This window comes from Schistocerca gregaria, chromosome 2 (assembly GCF_023897955.1).
Source record: "Schistocerca gregaria isolate iqSchGreg1 chromosome 2, iqSchGreg1.2, whole genome shotgun sequence".
In the NCBI taxonomy this organism is placed as follows: Eukaryota; Metazoa; Arthropoda; class Insecta; order Orthoptera; family Acrididae; genus Schistocerca; species Schistocerca gregaria.
In genome coordinates this window covers 67,323,772-67,345,084 of record NC_064921.1, presented here as the reverse complement: position 1 = coordinate 67,345,084, position 21,313 = coordinate 67,323,772, and the positions used below count along the sequence as shown (strand labels likewise).

Sequence of the window (21,313 nt, the reverse complement as noted above, 5' to 3'; positions counted from 1 at the left end):
TCTCCTTTTCTTTTTCTGTCTCCCTTCTTAATTCATTATTTAACTTCCTGTAATTGCACTTCCCTTCTTCTGTGTTTACAGTTTTCCATTTCCTGTGGTCATCCATCTTGGTTATCATATCTGGTGTTACCCATTCTTTCTTTCCTTTTCTCCTCTTTTTGACTCGAAGTGTTTCCTTAGCTGCCTTTTTGATCCCATTTTTAAAACGACCCCATCTTCCTTCTGTGCATTCCGTTTCCTGTCCTGGCATCATGATGTCACAATATGCGTTCTCTAATTTTTCACAGTTGCCTTTGTCTTTCAGTTTCTCAAAGCTAATGTGCTCTCTCTTCTGTCCTTCCCAGGTTCTTTTCAATTTAACTAGAACTTCAGCTACTACTAACATATGATCTGAATAAATATCTGCCCTTGGATAACTTTTAACACTCTTTAGGCAATTTCAGTATCTTTGTTGTATCATTATGTAACCAATTTGATATCTTTTGTTGTCAAATCGAGATATCCAAGTATACCGTCATCTTTTGTGGTTATCAAATACAGTATTTCCAACTTCCAAGAAATTTTAATTGGAGTATTCCAACAATCTTTGCCCTGACTCATTTCTTTCTCCCAGTCCAAATTTTCCCAGAGGATTTCCTTTTGGTCTTTCACCAACTACCGCATTCCAATCACACATTATAACAATATGTACAGTTCTTTTCTCTCTCTCTGCTAAGTTTTCTATGTTCTCATAATATTCTTCTACCACTTCATCTGAATGATTATTTGTTGGCATATAGACCTGGATGATAACCAAGTATTTCATTTTCCCTGTCAGTCTCATCATCATTATTCTTCCACTAACATATTTAGCCTTGATAACCTTGTCCTTCAGTCTTTTACCTATCAAAATTCCAACCCCACACATTCCATTTTTATCCTCACCTGAGTAGTACAATCAGAAGTCATCACTTTATAGTTCTCCACAACCACCCCATCTCACCTCACACATTCCGAGTACATCCGATTTGTTTCTTGTCATTTCATGTTTGGTATTTTCTAATTTCCTTTCCTGGAGAAGGATTTAAACATTCCAAGTCCCAATCCTCAATAAGTCTCGCTTCTTCTTCTCCTTCCTCCCTTTTCCATTTGCCCTAATCTTTGGAGTCATTGTATTCCCCTCCCAGGAATCCGATTGAGTGGAAGCTTTACCTCCAGAATATTGGACAAAGAGGTCTAGCCAATGAATAGATTAGATTAGATTAATACTTGTTCCATAGATCATGAATACGACACTTCATAATGATGTGGAAGGTGTCAGGTTAATAAAAGATGTCTGTACAAGATATTGCATTACACAAAATATTGCATGACACTAACGTTTAAGCTAGTTTTTTTCCCCCTCCCTTAATTTATATCTAAAAATTCAGCCAGTTAGTAGAAGGAGTTATCATCTAGAAATTCTTTTAATTTATTTTTAAATGTTGGTTGACTATCTGTCAAGCTTTTGATGCTGTTTGGTAGGTGACCAAAGACTCTTGTGGCAGCATAATTTACCCCTTTCTGTGCCAAAGTCAGATTTAACCCTGCATAGTGAAGATCATCCTTTCTCCTTGTGTTATAGCTATGCACACTGCTATTACTTTTGAACTGGGTAGGATTATTAACAACAAATTTCATTAGTGAATATATATACTGTGAGGTTACTGTGAAGATCCCTAGATCCTTAAATAGATGTCTGCGGGATGACCGTGGGTGGGCTCCAGAAATTATTCTGATTACACGTTTTTGATCAATGAATACTTTTCTACTCAACAATGAATTACCCCAGAATATGATGCCATACAAAAGCAGTGAATGAAAGTAGGCATAGTAAGCTAATTTACTGAGATTCTTGTCACCAAAATTTGGAATAACCCTAATAGCATACATAGCTGAACTCAGACATTTCAGCAGACGATCAATGTGTTGCTTCCAGTTTAACCTCTCATCAATGGACACACCTAAAAATTTTGAAAATTCTACCTTAGCTACAGACTTCTGTTCAAAGTCCATATTTATTACTGGAGTTGTGCCATTTACTGTACGGAACTGTATATACTGTGTTTTATCAAAATTTAAAGAAAGACCGTTTGCTGAGAACCACTTAATAATTTTGTGAAAAACATCATTTACAATTACATCACTGAGTTCTTGGTTTTTGGATGTTATTACTATACTTGTATCATCAGCAAAGAGAACTAACTTTGCATCTTCATCAATGTGGAATGGTAAGTCATTAATGTATATCAAGAACAGTAAAGGAACTAAGACCATCTAGGGAAGTAATTCCAGTGGTAGTTTCCCATTGTCTTCCACTGTCCTCCACATCCGGTCGGCTCACTGACTAGTTTCCTGCTTGGGTTGGTTATCTAACCTTTTGCATCTCACCCCTATTTTTAGCCAGAGTTGCAAGGTTGTAACAGCGACTCCCCCAGGTGATGTCCCAGGCCTTATTTTAGTAATTAGTACATAATAGAAGAAGTTGTAGGTTTAAAAATTAATGTTTACTATGCATAATATAAGTGGCAGTCAATTAAAGACTGTATAATAAGCATGGCAGGAACATTGGTAACTCAGATAGGTGCATTTATTGAACTGCCCTGTAATGCAAAGTAGGAAACAAAAAATGAAATCAGCAGCTCCATGGGAAGTCATGATGACCTTTCTCTTAGACTGCAAAGGCCTACTGCTCATTGACTTTATGTAACACAGCACCACAATTAATGCACTGTGATACATCGACACTTTACAAAACTGAAGCATCACATCAAGTCCATATACTCAGGAATGTTGACGGACAGTGTCATTTTGTTGCGTATGATGCCTGCACACATGTGCGAGGTTGTTTTGACTGCACTGCAGAGGTTTCACTGGGAAGACATTACACATTGTCCATACAGTCCCAGTCTCCCCCCAAGGTGATTTCCATATTTTTGGAGCCCTGAAGAAAGATATTCATGGCCATTGCTTTATTGTGGACAAAGAGATACATGTCTGGGTACAAATATGGTTCTGTAGACAACCACAAATATTTATTCGTGAAAGCATTGACCATATTGTCTCAAATTGGGATAAACATACTAACAATTCGAAAATTAATTTTGAAATAAATAACTGTTTATTTACTTTTTTCCATCTGTCTTATTTTCATTTGATCACCCCCTACATTAATGTGTATGTTCTTTGTCTTTTCAGTTTATTGTGGACTTTTGATAACAATGTACGTTGCCTGAGACTCAGTCACTTACTTTTTTATGTGCTCCTTGTTAATGTGCTGAAGTTAAAGATATGACCTGTTAATGTAGTAAAATACAGTAGTTACTTATCATTAAAGACAACAGGGCCCCTGCTACTGCTAACAACTACAAGGGATAATTTACGGTTAAATGTCAGTATTAGCCGCATGTTATAGGGCAAGCAGTTGGTCAATAACAGTAGCAGAGATCATAAACAGCCAGCCAGCCATTTCACATCAGGCAGAAGATCAAAGAAGTGTCAGTCAACAAAGATGTATCAAAGTTACAATCAGTATATGAAAGATGCAAAATTATTATTTGAATTAAAGGAAAATTCAACAGAGAAAACATATAAACTTTGAGATAGAATTGCTGGCCAGTGTTTACCTCCAGAAAGTGAAATATTTAATAGGCCCTTACTGCTGATAGGTTGAAGAAATCGTGAAATGAAGAGCAAGTCACTCTGACTACAGGTTGATAGGGACCTGCATGTAACAAGTTAGTAACATTGAAATTTGTAATCAGCAACCCAGAAAACAAATACTAGCAAATTTTTTTGAAGTCCAAAACTTTCCATCGAGACCCTTTCTGATGACCATATGACTGAACTGCTACAAATAAAATTTTAAGAGAGCATTTGTATATGGTAATATACCTTCATGAATCGTTCTGACAAAGTTTATAAGCTTTAATGCAAGCTCCAAAGAGCTGGAATGATTTATCATCAAATTTTCTAACAACATTGGAACAAGTAGTACCTGACAATGATTGTTGTCTCTAGTACAGTGAATATAGGAGCATTGCCAACATACTATTGGTGAATGACAGACTAGGTATTGCCAATTCGAAATGATATTTCAGGGTGACCTGTCATATCTTGGAGAGGAGATCAAAATAATTTCACATGAAATTTTTGTGAATCAGTATACACATATGGAGAAAATCACATATTTTCACTTACACTCCTAACACTCAATATTATTTATAAAGGGGAAACATTGCTGTGAAAATGTCCTTGTTTATTTAAAAGACTCTGATTAAAATGTGGGGTACCAGTTGCCTCATTTTATCTTTCTCTGCACCTTTAAATTTTTTTTCAAAAATTTTGAATCCAAACATATTTGCACTTTTTTTAACATGTAGTTCACCTTAACGTCCCACAAGCTTCCCTAACTGTAACTCACTCACACCCACTAGTCCATCACTATAAGTTCCTCACACCCATCTACTCCCAGTTGTCATTTTTCGCTTACTCATTCAGCACAGTTCATTGTCATTATCTTCTCTTTTCCCCCTGTCATTGTCTCCTGCACCACAGCCACAGTCCTCTTCATTCTATCCGACTGCTACAGTTTCATGTCATCATCACTGTCTCCCACTTGCTCCCTCTTACTGCTAGTATCTCATTCCTTTCTTCCTACTCCTGCTATCTTATCTCACTTTCATTATATCTCTCTTCCTCATTGTCCTTATCATGTACACTATCTCTCATTATCATTGGCTGTCACACACTTCCACTTTCTCTTTCCCTCTATCCTTCTCCATTTCCCCCTCCCCCTTCACCCCCCCCCCCCCCCCCCACCACCATGGCACCGTCTTCTTCAGTTTTTTCCTAGCACTATTCTGTCACTGTGAGCTATGTACCCCTGCCACTGTGTCTCTCTCTTTCTCTCACACTGCCATTTGTCTACTTTGCTCTTTCTGTAAGACAACCATTGTTTAGTGCCATCCAGTATTTATTGTTTTTCTATCTTGTAACTCATAAGGAAAGAAATTTTATGGGCCAGTAAAATTTAGACAGTTCACTTACATGAAACTGAAATAATGAAAAACTAATTTTGCCCCTCAGACTGGATTTTACATGCAAAAAAATTTTGCTTGTGCTTCAGTACTACAATATGGGACTCGCAGATGATAATAGAGACAGTTTACAACATATTTTTCCCTGCTATGTCCCCTTTGCAAACTACATTTTCACCTCACACCAGATGTTACATGTGTATTTTACATGTACAAGTAGAATAACTTTAAACCTCTATACCTCGAAAACAGATAAATATATGAAGAAAATTTTCAAGGCTGTTTGAAATCAGGATCTAAGCAATACATCATAAAAATCACACCCATTTGCTGTGCTTAACCGCCTTGGAATCCATAGCTGCATTTTGGTACCCAAAAAATAAGTTTTTTGGGTGTTTCTCGGTAATAGATAAAGACTTTTGAAAATAGGGAGATGTCTCTTCTAGAAAAATGCTCGAGATTATACCAACAAAATTTGAGCAATTTGCTGTGGTTATTTGTTATTTAGATTGTTGTATGGTACTTTTGATATGACCACAGAAGGAGATTTTACTCACTGCAACCCTCAACTATTTGTAGCACACTCAGGGAAAAGCTATGAGTGGAGAATGAGGAGAATACTGAAACACTGATAATGATTAGTGACAAGAACACATACATTTGTTGATAAATACTCAAATTTGTATAAATCGGCACATGCAGCAGATTGTGGAATTCAATTACTATTTCAGGAGGTAAGGCTGGAAAGTAAGCGGTTCTTGTCCCACTAGAAAGTTCACTGAAGACGACTGGTGTGGACTCACTAGAAGCAAGTGATGTGGCATGAAGTGCACAGGTAGAAGGCAGTCTGTCTTATAGTTAAATTGACTTGGAACTGCCCATTCTGCTTTCGTGCCGGTGCATATCACTTCTGTGGGGGCACCACCACTGCGACTTTGCAGCAATCACTGGACTATACACTGTCTCTGGAGTGTTTTGTTGACCTGTCAACACCTGTGGTGCTGCCTGGTGGTGTGGGGTGTGCTTTTAACACCTCCATCTTCCCTCCTATATCTCCTTGTCATGGTAACATATGGTTACAGTGTGAATGAAACCAAGGGGAAAGTCTGGATGCAGGTGCAGCAAGACGGACACGAACCAGGAGTGGAGCCAGTGTCAGGCTCCTATCTGCACCCTGGCATTCACCCTGAGCCCTGATGGGAATGCCTGTCAAACTGCAGGGAGGGTGCACACCTACATCCAGGGTGAGGTCTCGAACAATGGAGGACCTCCCATTGGAGAGGAGGGTGGCAGAGTGCAGAGGCATTGCCCATGTCAACATGGGCTGCTGTGATGATGGCATCGGGGATAAGAGCACGTCTACCTTCATAGGAAGCTCCTCGGGCTGAGGTGCCATCTGGTCTATGGCAGACAGCTGTGACCCTGGCTCCTGACTGCCTGCTGAATCTGTAAAATGAATTGCAGTGGCACAATCATGGAGTCTCAGAGGGCAAAGCTGGTTCCAGTGTCTTTTGAGCAGTGACACTGTAGGAGAAGAAACCAAGGACAGGTTGTGTTCAAGGACATGTGAAATGTCCCCCTGTTGCCATCACTGTCCAGGCTGGAAGATCCTGTATCTGAAAATGAGAAGCTTTGTACTGACCAGTGTTCCAGCTGAATGATGTCGTTTACTCTCCTAGGCCACCCTCTGAACCTGCAATTCAGCACAATGGTCAAATCTGCATCCACAGCTGTCTCCTGCACCATGCAATGAAAGTCCATGGGAAAGCTGAGAACTGCAGAATGACATGTCCCAGATATTCTATTTCCCTCTCAAAAAAAGAGCACTTGTCTTTGCAACACCTGAGGCCCGCTGAGAGTAGTACTTGAAAAAGGCACTCAAGATTGGCTAAATGTTCTGCAGAACATCCAGTCACGACAATATCATCCAAGCAATTTGAGCAAGAAGGCACCTTGACAGTCATTTGTTCTTAAGAGCACTGCAAAATCACCAGTGCTGAAGCACTACTGAAGGGCAGTCAGTAAAATTCAAATAACTAAAGATGATTGTTAATAACTAAAATTTTTGTTGAGTAGTCATTCAGAGGCAATTGGAGGTAAACATCAGCTAACTCTATCTTGGAAAAATAATGACCCTTTCCTAATCTGTCCATGTGTTCCTCTGGGTGGGGCAAAAGGTATATATCTATCACCAGTTTTTCTGATAACATTGACTGTGTACTTGTATTGTTTGTTGTTCCTCCCCACCACCACAGTCAATTTGAACTACAATAGCAAGGCATTTAAACCATTAAACAAATTGTTTTCCCCGTGTATATTCCTTTTTCTTACATAAAATTTTAAACTAATAATATATACACAACTCTATCGTTTGCAGTCAGTTAAAAAAATAAATTATTGCAAGTTTTATTTGTAGTTACTGGCTTATGATTATAGAGTACCACTACAGCACCTGAATCATCCAGAACTGTGTAATCCTACATATATGCAGATTAAAAGTATGAGGAATTGCCACTGAAGCTGTCACCCTCAAAGAACCTTCAGCAGGAGAGGTCTCCCATACCCAGTGCACCAAGTGCTTGACTGTGATCTTCTAGTGGGGTGTTTTTGAAGCTTAGACTGCTTAAAACATTATTTTAACACTTTTCTTAACATTTTTGAAGTGTGGATACAACATCTGTACTGGTAAAAAATAAAGTACTATCATGTCACATCTCAAAATCTGTGGTTCTGATTTTTTCATTAAAGGTACCCGTACCAATGTGCACTGTCACAAATCAAGAACTAGTGTACCAATGATACCAATTGATTTATCCATATATTTTAAGCAACTTCAATTCACAATTGAAGTTTCATTTTTTACAACAATAAAAAAGGCCTACAGTCATATGGTCAGAGAGGGGGCGGGGAGGGGGGGGGGGGGAAGTGGAGATTATAAAATGGGCTTATAGAGGGGAAATGAGGAGATAGACAGAGAGAGGAGGAGGGAAAATGTGGAGAGAGATAGGGGGAAGAGGAGATGGACATTGAGAGGGGAAGGAGGAGATTAGGATGCATATCCAATTCTCATATATATTTAGCAATTGTGAAGCATTGCTGGGTTCGCTAGTATACATATAAAACCACTATGACACTTGAACAAGAACAGAAAGTAAAATATGTGTTAGATAGCTCTGAAAATAACATAACATAACCTGAATATTACTACTTGTTAGTATCCTCAACGTGTATGGTACGCTACGTGCATCGTGCTTACCCTTTGGTGTATGCTTCTTGACTTTCTTAATCGTTTCCATGCATATTGATTCAGTTGCTTCAATTTATGGTAGTGCACCATTCCTTTGAAACATTCAACTCTACTAACATGGACAATAGACAATTTAATCAAACACTATGCTTTAATATTCATTGGTGAAGACATCTTAATGATTTGATAAGGAACCAGATACTTAGTCAAGAACTTCTTTGTGTTTCCTTTGGGTGTATAAGGATTAGTGACTAACAACCACTGACCCATTCGATATTGCAGCAGTATTCCTACACGACTGTTCTTGTCATTCCAAGGCTTTAATGATGCCTTGCTTTACCATCCGCCACACTTCACCTATCCTCTTCATAAACTTTTTGACTAATTCTCTGTTAGGTCCTAGTTTAGGAATCACAATGTCAATGTGGAAAGGCATTTTTTTGCTGTGCACCACTTCAGAGAGTGTCAGACCTGTGCCAGTATGTACTTAAGAAATATATGCACAAACTATGTATTGCAGGTATGTATCCCAATTGTTGTGCTCATTGTTAACATAATAACATTTCAGAAGTGGTTCTAAGCACTCACTCTGCTTTCCCATTAGTCCGAGAATGGAGTGGGCTTCTTTGTATCTTCCATATATAAAGTACATGACATAACTGCTTCATTGAATTTGATACAAAATTTATACCTTGACCTGTAATTAAAGTATTAAAGTATCAGGCACACCAGATTTGACTTTCCAGCTGTTGACAATAACACGAACTGCTGTACTAGGCTGCTGCTTGGGAATCACCACCATTGCCAGAAATCTAGAAATGTGATCTATAATTATCAGTATGTTTTAATGTCCTATGGGTGTTCTATTGAATAATTCCCAGATATCAAGCCCAATTATCTGAAAAGGTTTGGATGCCTCTGGTGGTCTTTGGAAAGGGATTTTTTGACGACTAAGATAAGGTCTCTGTGCACAAGGAGCATGGTCCTTTACACAGTGCTCAACATCGCACTTTTTTATTCTCCACCAGAATCTTTTGGTGACTATGAGTGGTCCATATTTCAGTGTTAAGCTCAGTAAGCCTTTATCCATGATGACTGTGGTTGTGCCCTGAATGCTTGATGGTGTCATCAGTCACCTGTGCTCCCTGCCACTTTGTGTTACCTTTCCCTAGTGTTGTCAATACTGCAACATTTCCATTCAACACATCTGCATTTGTGTGTTTCCTACCTGGATTATAAATAACATCATTATAAATAACCTCACTAAGTTTGAGTGCCCACTGTGTTAATCCACTTAAAAAACCTTTCAGTTGTGACAGCCATTTCAGTGACACACAATTACTTTAAATTTCTGGCCATATAAATAACTACGAAAATATATGCTCCCCCAATCGCCCCATTATTGGTTTCACATGAGAGGATAAATTCCTTTTCAAAATCAGGAAAAATCAGTACAGGAACAGAAATTAATGCTGTCTTCAATCTTTCAATCACTATTTGACATTTTGGTGGCTACTGGAATTTCACACCCTTCCTACACCTACATCTACATCCATACTCCGCAATCCACCGGACGGTGTGTGGTGGAGGGTATCCTGAGTACCTCTATCGGTTCTCCCTTCTATTCCAGTCTTCTATTGTTCGTGGAAAGAAGTATTGTCAGTATGCTTCTGTTTGGGCTCTAATCTCTCTGATTTTATCCTCATGGTCCCTTCGCGAGATATACGTAGGAGGGAGCAATATACTGCTTGACTCTTTGGTGGAGGTATGTTCTCGAAACTTTAACAAAAGCCCGTACCGAGCTGCTGAGCGTCTCTCCTGCAGAGTCTTCCACTGGAGTTTATCTATCATCTCCGTAACGCTTTCGCGCGATTACTAAATGATCCTGTAACGAAGCGCGCTGCTCTCCGTTGGATCTTCTCTATCTCTTCTATCAACCCTATATGGTACGGATCCCACACTGTTGAGCAGTATTCAAGCAGTGGGCGAACAATCGTACTGTAACCTACTTCCTTTGTTTCCGGATTGCATTTCCTTAGGATTCTTCCAATGAATCTCAGTCTGGCATCTGCTTTACCGATGATCAACTTTATATGATCATTCCATTTTAAATCACTCCTAATGCGTACTCCCAAATAATTTATGGAATTAACTGCTTCCAGATGCTGACCTGCTATTTTATAGCTAAATGATAAGGGATCTATCTTTCTATGTATTTGCAGCACATAATACTTGTCTACATTGAGATTCAATTGCCATTCCATGCACCATGCGTCAATTCGCTGCAGATCCTCCTGCATTTCAGTACAATTTTTCATTGTTGCAACCTCTCGATACACCACAGCACCATCTGCAAAAAGCCTCAGTGAACTTCTGATATCATCCATCAGGTCATTTATGAATATTGTGAATAGCAACAGTCCTATGACACTCCCCTGCGGTACACCTGAAATCACTCTTACTTCGGAAGATTTCTCTCCATTGAGAATGACATGCTGTGTTCTGTTATCTAGGAACTCCTCAATCCAATCACTCAATTGGTCTGATAGTCCATATGCTCTTACTTTGTTCATTAAACGACTGTGGGGAACTGTGTCAAACGCCTTGCGGAAGTCAAGAAACACGGCATCTACCTGTGAACCCGTGTCTATGGCCCTTTGAGTCTCGTGGACGAATAGCGCGAGCTGGGTTTTACACGATCGTCTTTTTCTAAACCCATGCTGATTCCTACAGAGTAGATTTCTAGTCTCCAGAAAAGTCATTATACTCAAACATAATACGTGTTCCAAAATTCTACAACTGATCGACGTTAGAGATATAGGTCTATAGTTCCCCACATCTGTTCGACGTCCCTTCTTGAAAACAGGGATGACCTGTGTCCTTTTCCAATCCTTTGGAACGCTTCGCTCTTCTAGGGACCGACGGTACACCGCTGCAAGAAGGGGCAAGTTCCTTCGCGTTCTCTGTGTAAAATCAAACTGGTATCCCATCAGGTCCAGCGGCCTTTCCTCTTTTGAGCAATTTTAATTGTTTCTCTATCCCTCTGTCGTCTATTTTGATATCTACCATTTTGTCATCTGTGCAACAATCTAGAGAAGGAACTACAGTGCAGTCTTCCTCTGTGAAACAGCTTTGGAAGAAGACATTTAGTATTTTGGCCTTTAGTCTGTCATCCTCTGTTTCAGTACCATTTTGGTCACAGAGTGTCTGGACATTTTGTTTTGATCCACCTACCTCTTTGACATAGGACGAAAATTTCTTAGGATTTTCTGCCAAGTCAGTACATAGAACTTTACTTACGAATTCATTGAATGCTTCTCGCATAGCCCTCCTCACACTACATTTCGCTTCGCGTAATTTTTGTTTGTGTGCAAGGCTTTGGCTATGTTTATTTTTGCTGTGAAGTTCCCTTTGCTTCCACAGCAGTTTTCAAACTCGGTTGTTGTACCACGGTGGCTCTTTTCCATCTCTTACGATCTTGCTTGGCACATACTCATCTAACGCATATTGGACGATAGTTTTGAACTTTGTCCACTGATCATCAACACTATCTGTACTTGAGACAAAACTTCCTACCTTTTTCAATATTTTTATTTACGGCTGAAATCATCGATGCAGTAACCGCTTTATGATCGCCGATTCCCTGTTCTGCATTAACTGATTCAAATAGTTCGGGTCTGTTTGTCACCAGAAGGTGTAATATGTTATCGCCACGGGTCGGTCCTCTCTTCCTAAATGATGAATTCAATGGTTCTGCAATCTGTACGGAATGACTATAGTTGTTTCATGTTCTGTTGTGTTGTAATGATCAGTTTGAACACCTCTCCTGCTAATCTGATGTCCAAGGAAGATCACCTGTGCGTGCTTGAAATCGCACATATCTGTGGTAAGCATCAGACGTGGTGACTGTAGCCTGCTGAACACATCTTCCTGCTGTTTCACATGGTCTAGCGTATCATTCAAGAATACAATGATATTTTCCAAATATGCTATACATGTTTTGGGCTACAGTCCATGTAGCATAATGATAATCACAAAAGAATTTGTTTTTCATAGTACCTTGTGATGATTTTCTTGCAACAGTGATGAGAGTTGCTCCCCTTGAGCTATCACTGTGCTCTATCACCCCTTCTGCCAACTGTCGATCTGTAAACTACTCCATTAATGGTTGGCCACGCAATACGGCTATCTTAGTCTAGCACTTTACTACTCTTAGGTACTAGGTAATAAATGTTGCTGGTAAAGGACTATCCATATTAAATAAATCCATAAATGACAGTAGCAAATCTTGCATTGCCTGCCAATCACTGCCTTGTGGCATTGGTGGTTTGCTTGCATCTCTGGTCACCATATGACCTACCAGTATGATCTTCATCTAGTACATCTAAATTGGTAATCATTAAGCCCTTAAATTGACTAACCATGCCCATGACGAAGTTATCTAAGGTAACAGGAACCATGTATTCACCATTCATAATGTTACACATCTGTGCACAAAACTGTGTATTTTGTCTAACCTTTCTTTATTCGCTAATGGCTCAACACATGTAATGCTTCACATCGTAAATTAGTGTCAATGGAAACCCACACTAACTTCCCCATACCTGTCGGTATTGTATCATAGCAAACAACTTCAGCACGTACATGTTTGCAGTTTATTCAGTAACACCTTCATGAGGAGTGTGCCTTGTATTATTAACTCATTTGTAGCTGTATTCCCCAATGGAAACAAAGTCCCACTGATTTCTACTGTATACTACAAAAGATCAAATTTAGCATGATGTTTGTTGAGAAAATCTAGCCCAAGAATCCTCGAATACCCTTCACCCACATACAGTAACACATTGATATGTTCTCCAAAATTTTTAGTTTCTGTATTAAAACTGATCAGCATTGTGCCTAATGATTCTACTTTCTTGTCAGCAATGCCATGTAATTTGTAATGCAGAGAGCCAAGTCTCTTCTTAATTATGCATTCCAGAGTGATGAGTGACACATGTCTACCAGAAAATATGTTCCTTGCCTTCCACAAAGTGTGACAAGTAGCATTCCATCTGCGCATATATTTGTGTAGTGTTACGTTCTATTGAGAATATCTTCTGGCATTCAAAATGCTCCCATTTGTTTTTAATGTCTCCTTCTGCTAATCCTATCCTGTTTTCCCTGCCTTTGATCCCCATAACCCTGCACTCATTGTCCACATTGTTCGCACTTTTAGTATTCAGGTTGCTGGCACTGCTTCTTTACATCACTGCTATGCCAACATCTATAGCACTTTACCTCTGAAGTGAAAACTTGGTGGTCAGTACTTATTTTTGTGGCAATGTCAATTTCTTCTAAGTGTGTTGCAACTCTAAGAGCTGAAGCCAAATCATCAGGATTTTTTATCCTCAGTCTTTTTTATATCGTGGCAGGGATACCATACAGGAAAACATCTGAAGCTCTCTTTTCAGTTTCCCACAGTAAGGTATTATTGGCTTACGCATTTTGCATCAATTCATATATCTGCACGTTGATCATCCAAATCGTATCTGAAAAAGCCGCTACTTATTCATTATGCTTTTTTGTTAACATACTCAGGTTTTCTTTGAAGAGCCTTCTGCTGTTTTGGTTATAATAACTCTGTCACAAACTGTCAGTCAATTGTTGAAAGGCCTCTGCATTACTAAAAGCTTCAGGATATAAAGCATATGCTTATCTTCACCTGTCAGTCATAAATTAGCCACATGGAGAGAAGTCTCATCTGAGCAACCACTCATTGCAGTGGTAGCCATAACATTCATTAATGAACATAGTTACATTTTCAGTCGTTTTTCCAGAGAAAGGTGTTATTATGATAGCTGGTGATGAATCGAGTGGAGGAGAGGGTACACTCAACATTGCCTTAGCTTTCCCTCACCCTGTGTGCAATTGTTGCCGAATAGCTTTTAAAGCTACAACCTGCCTACATAAATCTTTGTTTTGTCATTGTTACTGGGTATTTAATAATGCCTGTGCTTGCTGTGTCAAAGTGGCAACAGTCTCACCCATATTTACAAGATGTATGTCTGGCATTTTGTGTAATCTACAACTGTAATTTACAACAACAAACACAAACAGAGAAACTTTACGTAAAATACACAATAAATAATCACCCTCTTTTTCTTTGTCATACCATCGCCCATTGGGTGTCAAAACAATACTGTGCAAGATGCCCAAAATGTCTACACCTAGTACATGTAGATAACATAGCCTTGGTACATGGCAGCAACCCTGTGCCAAGTGTTCAAACTGTTTATAATTAGTACATGTGGCTGGCACAGCCTTGATACATGGCAGCTCATGCCCTGACGGGTTACAAAACCTACACTGCACAAGCTCCTATCACATGACCATTGCAACTTTGATGTATGTACCTCTGTCTTATCATGGCCAAACAAGATACACACAAACCATTGAGATGATTGCAGCATCTGAGTAGCTGATGACCACTTCTGACACCGGATGGTAGCACCGCAGTTAGCTAAGGCCACTACAGGTTAGGGAGCCATGTGGCGATGTGTGTGGTCGGGTTTGGGTGGGGGGTGGTGCAATGGTAACTCAATGGTATCTGCAATGACACTTTATTGCCGGAATGAATACACAGAGTAATATAACTGCCTTGTAGCATTGTACAGTGTGCAGGATGAATTATTACACTAGTGCACCAAGTTAGTGAGCTGTGTCTGGTGTGTTGTTGTGCAGGCAGCAGCAGGAGAGGCAGAGGCGGTGTCCATTACAAGTGCTCTGCAACTTGGGGCACTACACCTCAGCAATCCCGTAGACAGCCTTCAGGTGTTTAGATCTAGAAAGATAGTTGTCATGAAAGATAGGCCCTGGCTTCCATCATGACATGATCAAGACAGCAGCAGATGTTCATGGGATGTTGGGGAGGCTACATGGACATGCCACATGCGGAGAGTGTGGGGATGACCCTCAGCTGGTGAGGGGTTGGCACCACAACAGTCTACTCATCCATAATGACCAGCTAGACTGCAACAACAGAATATGGCTGTGGCTTGTATTGAGTTGGCTGCATTATTGTGTTGAAGTCACATGGACAGAATGGAGGTATGACTGAATGTGCCCATGAGCTCTGAAAACTCCGCTATCTAAGTGGCAGAGCCCACACCTATGACGTGGTTGTTCTAGGTGGATGAGCAACTTTGCCCTGATGTATTGGATTCATTAGCACTCCTTACCTCACTGTTGTGCTGAGCTTGGGTCTTTCTACAATGTTTCACCGTTTCAGTTGTGCTCTGGTGCTTAGTGAGATAGCGTTACTCCATACTGCCCTATTGTGATGTACTGCAGTGTTTGCTTTTTTGCTTGCCTCACTTGCAGGTTGTGTGACAGTACTTACTTAGTGCCTTGCTTTCTGCTACATTGACAGTATGACATGTCGATATTTTGATTGAGACACCAGCCCCTGGCTCTGAGCTCCTCAGGTGAAAATGTAGATATGTGTATTGAATTCATTCTGGAGTGCAACAGAACTGTATATTGACCACTTAACTGCTATATACTTGTTGAAGTATATTCGCATGTCAAAAGTAACCACAGGAAAGAAGCTCATTGAAATCACAAGAAATTATATTCAACAACCCCCTTGAAAAATCTGCTAAACTAAAATATATTGAGAGTTCAAATCATCTTGCAAATATACTAACAACACCACTGACCTGTGAAGTGTGTGGAGAGTAAAGAAGAAAGGTAATGAGGGAGGGTGTTGAGAATCAATTGTTTGTTTTATTTTTATCTATCATCTGTAACATCTATGTTGTGTCCTGCCTATTCGTCGAATATGGGGTGCCTAGGAAACCTGCTTTCTCGGCTCACTAGACTACAGTCTAAGGAAACTGTATTAATGAAGTTTTATTACAGTAAGATAAATGACAATATGACCATACTTTACTTTGAGACTTTACAATGATGTGTTGCAACCAATGAGTGACAGACAAAATAAAAATCTCATCAGTATAGACAATGCCTAATACAAATGAAATAAAACAGTTCCTAAATTGCTGCTGTAGAGCTTGTAGCGTTATTGTCATGAACTATTCTGTGGTATAACATTTCCCACATTTTAATATTAAGTTTCATAGAGATTTCAGCAAAAATGCATTCTATTCCTCTCAAAGTCAGTCTTGGAACAAAGCGCAAAATGCAGACTATAAGCAGGTGTTGATAATGTAGCGTAGCATTAGCATTGTGATCAAGATTTTCATTCTCAGCATGTTGGGTCATGACCACCTGATTTATGGGTTATCAGTGTGTGGAATGGTGGGAACGTCTGTTGAGTCATTGCCTTAATGATAATCACGATCTGATGATACTGACTCTTCCCTCTGGTCATTGCATAGCTCTAATTTATTTTCACAGTCATTTGTACAAATAAACCCTGCTTGGGAAGATAGCTGTCTCTATAATGGGCTTTTATGAATCATTATTACTTCCTCAAGAAATACACTAATCCGTACTACGCGGGCCATCTTAGGTTGGTACAGCCTGAAGTCAGGCTGTACATGCCTCCTCAAGATGCCTGTAACATAATGACAAATTCCACACTCTTTCTCACCTAGGATGTCACTGAACAGAGTGACCTTTTTGGCAACAAGCTGTAGATTTTGCGCCTAATGTTATAAGTTTACAAATACTACCAATTTCAGTGTTTTAACCAACATTATGTTACAAGTTTCATTTACTGGTACCATAATTTTATAATGATTAACAATAAAAAGTATCACATTGGAACATGAATATCTTTTTCATGTGCTTTCATAAAAGACATTTGCTTCCATGTTTTATTTACACCAATGGGCACGATCGGAATGAAGAGGGGAAGTGTATGAGCATGTTTGTGTGCATCAGCTCTCAGCCACTGCTTTGATACTTTGTGTACTGTGAAGAGACAAGAAGAGTTAATTTTTGTTAGAAAGGATCAAAAACAAACAATTATTTCAGATTGTTTTTAAATCGGCAAAATTTAAATCACATTAATTTTATATTTTGGACAATATAAAGAGAATGGCATTAAGTGTAATTTATTCATTTTCACTTGGGTTTCCTGTGCTTTCCTGTATGTCATAGTTTTGCTTTCCTGTATGTCATAGTTTCCTGCATTTTACACTATTTTGAGTCATTCTGGTGAAAATGTGTAAAAAGAGAATTTTACTGTAAAATCTTAGAGTAATTTTATTAGTCTGTGTAGACAAATCCAGGCCCATATTTTCTTTCTATTTTTCCTTCAGAGATGGGTTGCATAAAGTTGTACTTCTCATTTCAAATGATATCCCCAAAATGTGTGGTTATACTGCAAATTACTGTATATGAAAAAAAAGAACTTAAGAATTCATGCATATTGTCAGCATGTTGTCATATTTTTCACTGAGAAAGGATACTGTAATTGTGAAACTGACTTGTCCCACATCATAGGGAAAGGTCACAATTATGATACGTGGAACATGAAAAATAATTAACTGTCTGTGGTTGCCTCTGTGTCTCCAGAATCCTACAAATTTCTCTCTAACATCTTCCAGTGTTCCAGTTTCTCCTCATGAAGCTTAAAAAGTGAGTGGTCAAAAGTCACAGGAGGTTTGTCCCATTTGAAGATGTGCTGCTTATGATGCCTAAATGCTGCAGCTAGATGTGGTATACAGTGCAAATGTAGATACAATACCTGAGCAGTCTGTTACAGATTGCTTTATAGTGAACTTGGTAGCAAGTTGCAGCTTCTCCAGCTATGAATGTGCGATGTGCAAAACACATGGATAACAGAATAATGGAGATTAAACAAGATTTGGGTTTCCCACGTTAACAGTGTTGAGGGTGGATCTTCAGTATCCCAGATACAATGTTTCTACAAACTGCTGTCAGAATGATCCCAAATAATTCATGAATGAATGTCACATCACCTCCACAGAGATATATGGGATGATTGATGATGTTAATGTGTTGTGTCAGGAACCTAGTTATACTTGGACTATAAGCATAGGGTTGAGCAATTGTGGAGAGATTTGTTTCAGCATTTCTTCCAGAGTCTTATCATGACCTTTGGTCACTCATCGTAAACCTAATGTAGATGTAGACATACATGTGTATGTGTGACTGTGAAACAAATAAAAAAGTAAAAACAAAGAAAAAAATTCACTTTGTGGCTCTTTCATCAAAAGTAAATGTATACCATCTTTGATGTCATATTTATATGCTGGACTGGAAATGAGTGATCATCATATACCTTGTTATTTAACCATTGTACTGTTTGTTATGTTATAAACATTTGAAACACTGTTCATAAAGTTATACCATTGATTGTGGCCATTTTTTACAATACTTTTTACAGATTATGGTGATTTAATCCAAGCGATGAATACGCTACCAGTGCAAACAACGGCCAAGAAAATACAACAAAAGAAAATGGACATTGAGAAACAACTAGATAAATTGCAAGCAGCAATTAAAGTGTTTTCTAAACCAAAAGTGTTCATGAAAGTTGGATCATAAGGCACTGAGGTACAATCTCTAGCTGTTGTTCCTCTTCTACTTCACAGGTGAAGTTACAGTGAAGTCAATATTCAAACTTGCTTTCAGTCCAGACACTAGTTGATGCTACAATTCAGTTAGTATATTAATTGGATTCAGATTTTTAAGACAATATTTTTGACAGTTGTCAATGGCACAGTAAGAGTTTCTCTGAACTTGAAAAAGTGTTGTACACAAACTTCTGTTTCTAGTGATGTATTTTGCTACTTTTTTGTAAAGATTAAAACCATGTACTATTAATTTCAATTTGATTAGTAATTTATAGAATGAAATTCATTTTAAAGAGCAGCACAAATGATTATAGACTACATTAACTGAATCATAAAAGTCTCTCAAGATGACAAGTATATATGTATGTATCAGATTTAATCTCAAAATTATGTTAGGCTGGGGGGGAAGCTCTCTGCCTCTTTCTCAGGCAGCAATATACAAACAAGAAAACATCAATACATAGCAGAAAGATGCTTATCAAAATATGACACAAGCAGGTTGTTTTCTTACCTATAGCACACAGGTTATCATTAGTAATTGCATACCACAGTATTAAACATGACAAACTAGTTGCGAAAGATAGGTGGTTACCGCAATGGGAAGATAGAAACAGATCTGCAGACTAAGACATATTCCTGTTTCAGTGAGAATTATGATACACCTTAAAAACTTAATAAATTGATAATTCTAAGACACGACTGTTATGTTTAGAACTGGAATAATGAAACAAAGTTCTCCACAATAACTTACACTCGGGGACACCCATAGATTTTCATGTGAAATATTTCCCCATACATGGGATTTAGAAATTCTGAGTACATTGTCATCTGCTCATCCTTTTCTACAGTGCACTATTAGTATTTAGTGTGACAGGGTGTGAGGATGGCTTAAAGTGGGTGAGTGATTCACTATAATAGATGGATATCAATACAGCAGATGAAGGATGTAAATGTCCCTTATTGCACATTATTTACAATCATTCAGTTTTCTAGGCCATGGGTGTCATTCTCTGGGACTTCAGTGAGTGCAGCAAATACGCTGCCGCAGCTTTTCCTGTTGCAGCGGTCCTTGTTGGACCATACTTGTGAGCAACTGTGCATACTGAGTGCCCACTGATGATGCATCAAGCCCTGTCGATGTCTCGTATAACCGAGCCCACTGCAAATGTGGCCATGGCGTCGGGCATTGTACCAGTGAAGACAGCCAAGTGATGGTGGGGTGACCCCATGTGCTGAACTCCATACCAAAAGACAGATGGCTACAGCTGACTGCATCAGGCCCCAGCTGTGCAGGGATGCAGAGGAGGTGTCTCATTTCAAACCCCTTAACATGGAATGGTGGCTGGGTCCCAGCATAGCAGAGAGCTGCCAATCACATGGGTGATCAGGCTACAGTTGAGGGTTTGAAGCCTGGTGAAGGTGTTGGCAGCTGCTTCATAGGTGAATTTTCATTATCACTGCAGCATCTGACACAGGGTTGGCATCATAATATAGCTCGTTTGTCTGATGATGACTGGCTATACCTGGGGTTTATTATTACGTGGGAGCCTTGTTCTAGCACTTACATCTTGTGGTAATTCCACGAACTTTCCAGCTGTCTTTGTACCGGACTTCAAGAGCTCTCCAATACTACTGCCCCAGCTTCACCTTTGCTGCCCAGTAATCCTATAATTCTCTTTTATTTTTCCCCATATATCTTCCTACCATATGATACACTTTCTCACCATGTCATAGCTTTTGCTATGCTGGCTGTTGATGGATCTACTGCTAGCATGAACATCACTTCTTGAGGGACCCGACATGGTTCAGTTGATGACATCACAGCAAGTAAGTCATCTCACATCCTGTGGTATCTTGGGTGCTTTTATATTTTTAGACAAGGCCACATGATGTTATCTGGGATGGGAAAGTTTAAGCAAAGCATCCAAGAGAATCAGTTTCAAAAAAGAACAGAGGAATCTGTGAAAACATAGTACCACCTTTACTGTATTTGTAGGGATACATGTGATGCACCTGTGTAAGCTGCCATATGTCTCGAGGTGGCCATTATGGCCAGAGTTCTGAGTCTATTATAGGGGAGTAGGGAAAGACATGTTGTTAGACTGGGAGCCAACAGCGTAGAGAGAGAGAGAGAGATGTCTCCACCTGACTCTGTGCTACCCACATCCGAGATCTCAGTTGAGCTTTTTCTTATGCTTCCATTGATCGAAGGCTGCAGGTGACACTCACCAAATTGTCTTGTCTGTCAACAACCCTTTCAGTGGGAACTGTGCTTTCCTGTATTGGCAGCTGAAGACTTCTGGCCAACAGCCAACAGCCTTATCAAAGAGGGCGGAGTAGCAAATAAAAGTTCAGGGCACTTTCTCGCCCATGGGTTGGGAAAATGATCCTGAAGGCAGATGAATCAGCAGTGATTAACAGCATTAAAGACACATGACATGTGTCTGTAGAACATGTGA

At 39.3% G+C, this 21,313-nt stretch overlaps 1 protein-coding gene across 1 annotated transcript in view; it reads left to right on the top strand.

Moving 5' to 3' along the window:
• LOC126335640 (enkurin domain-containing protein 1) overlaps positions 1-18,825 on the top strand; it is a 41,082-nt gene extending 22,257 nt beyond the window's left edge. Inside the window, exon 3 of the mRNA XM_049999097.1 lies at positions 18,665-18,825. Within this exon, the coding sequence (XP_049855054.1) occupies positions 18,665-18,825 (161 nt within the window). The remainder of the gene's footprint in view (positions 1-18,664) is intronic.
• The last annotated feature ends 2,488 nt before the right edge of the window (positions 18,826-21,313 follow it).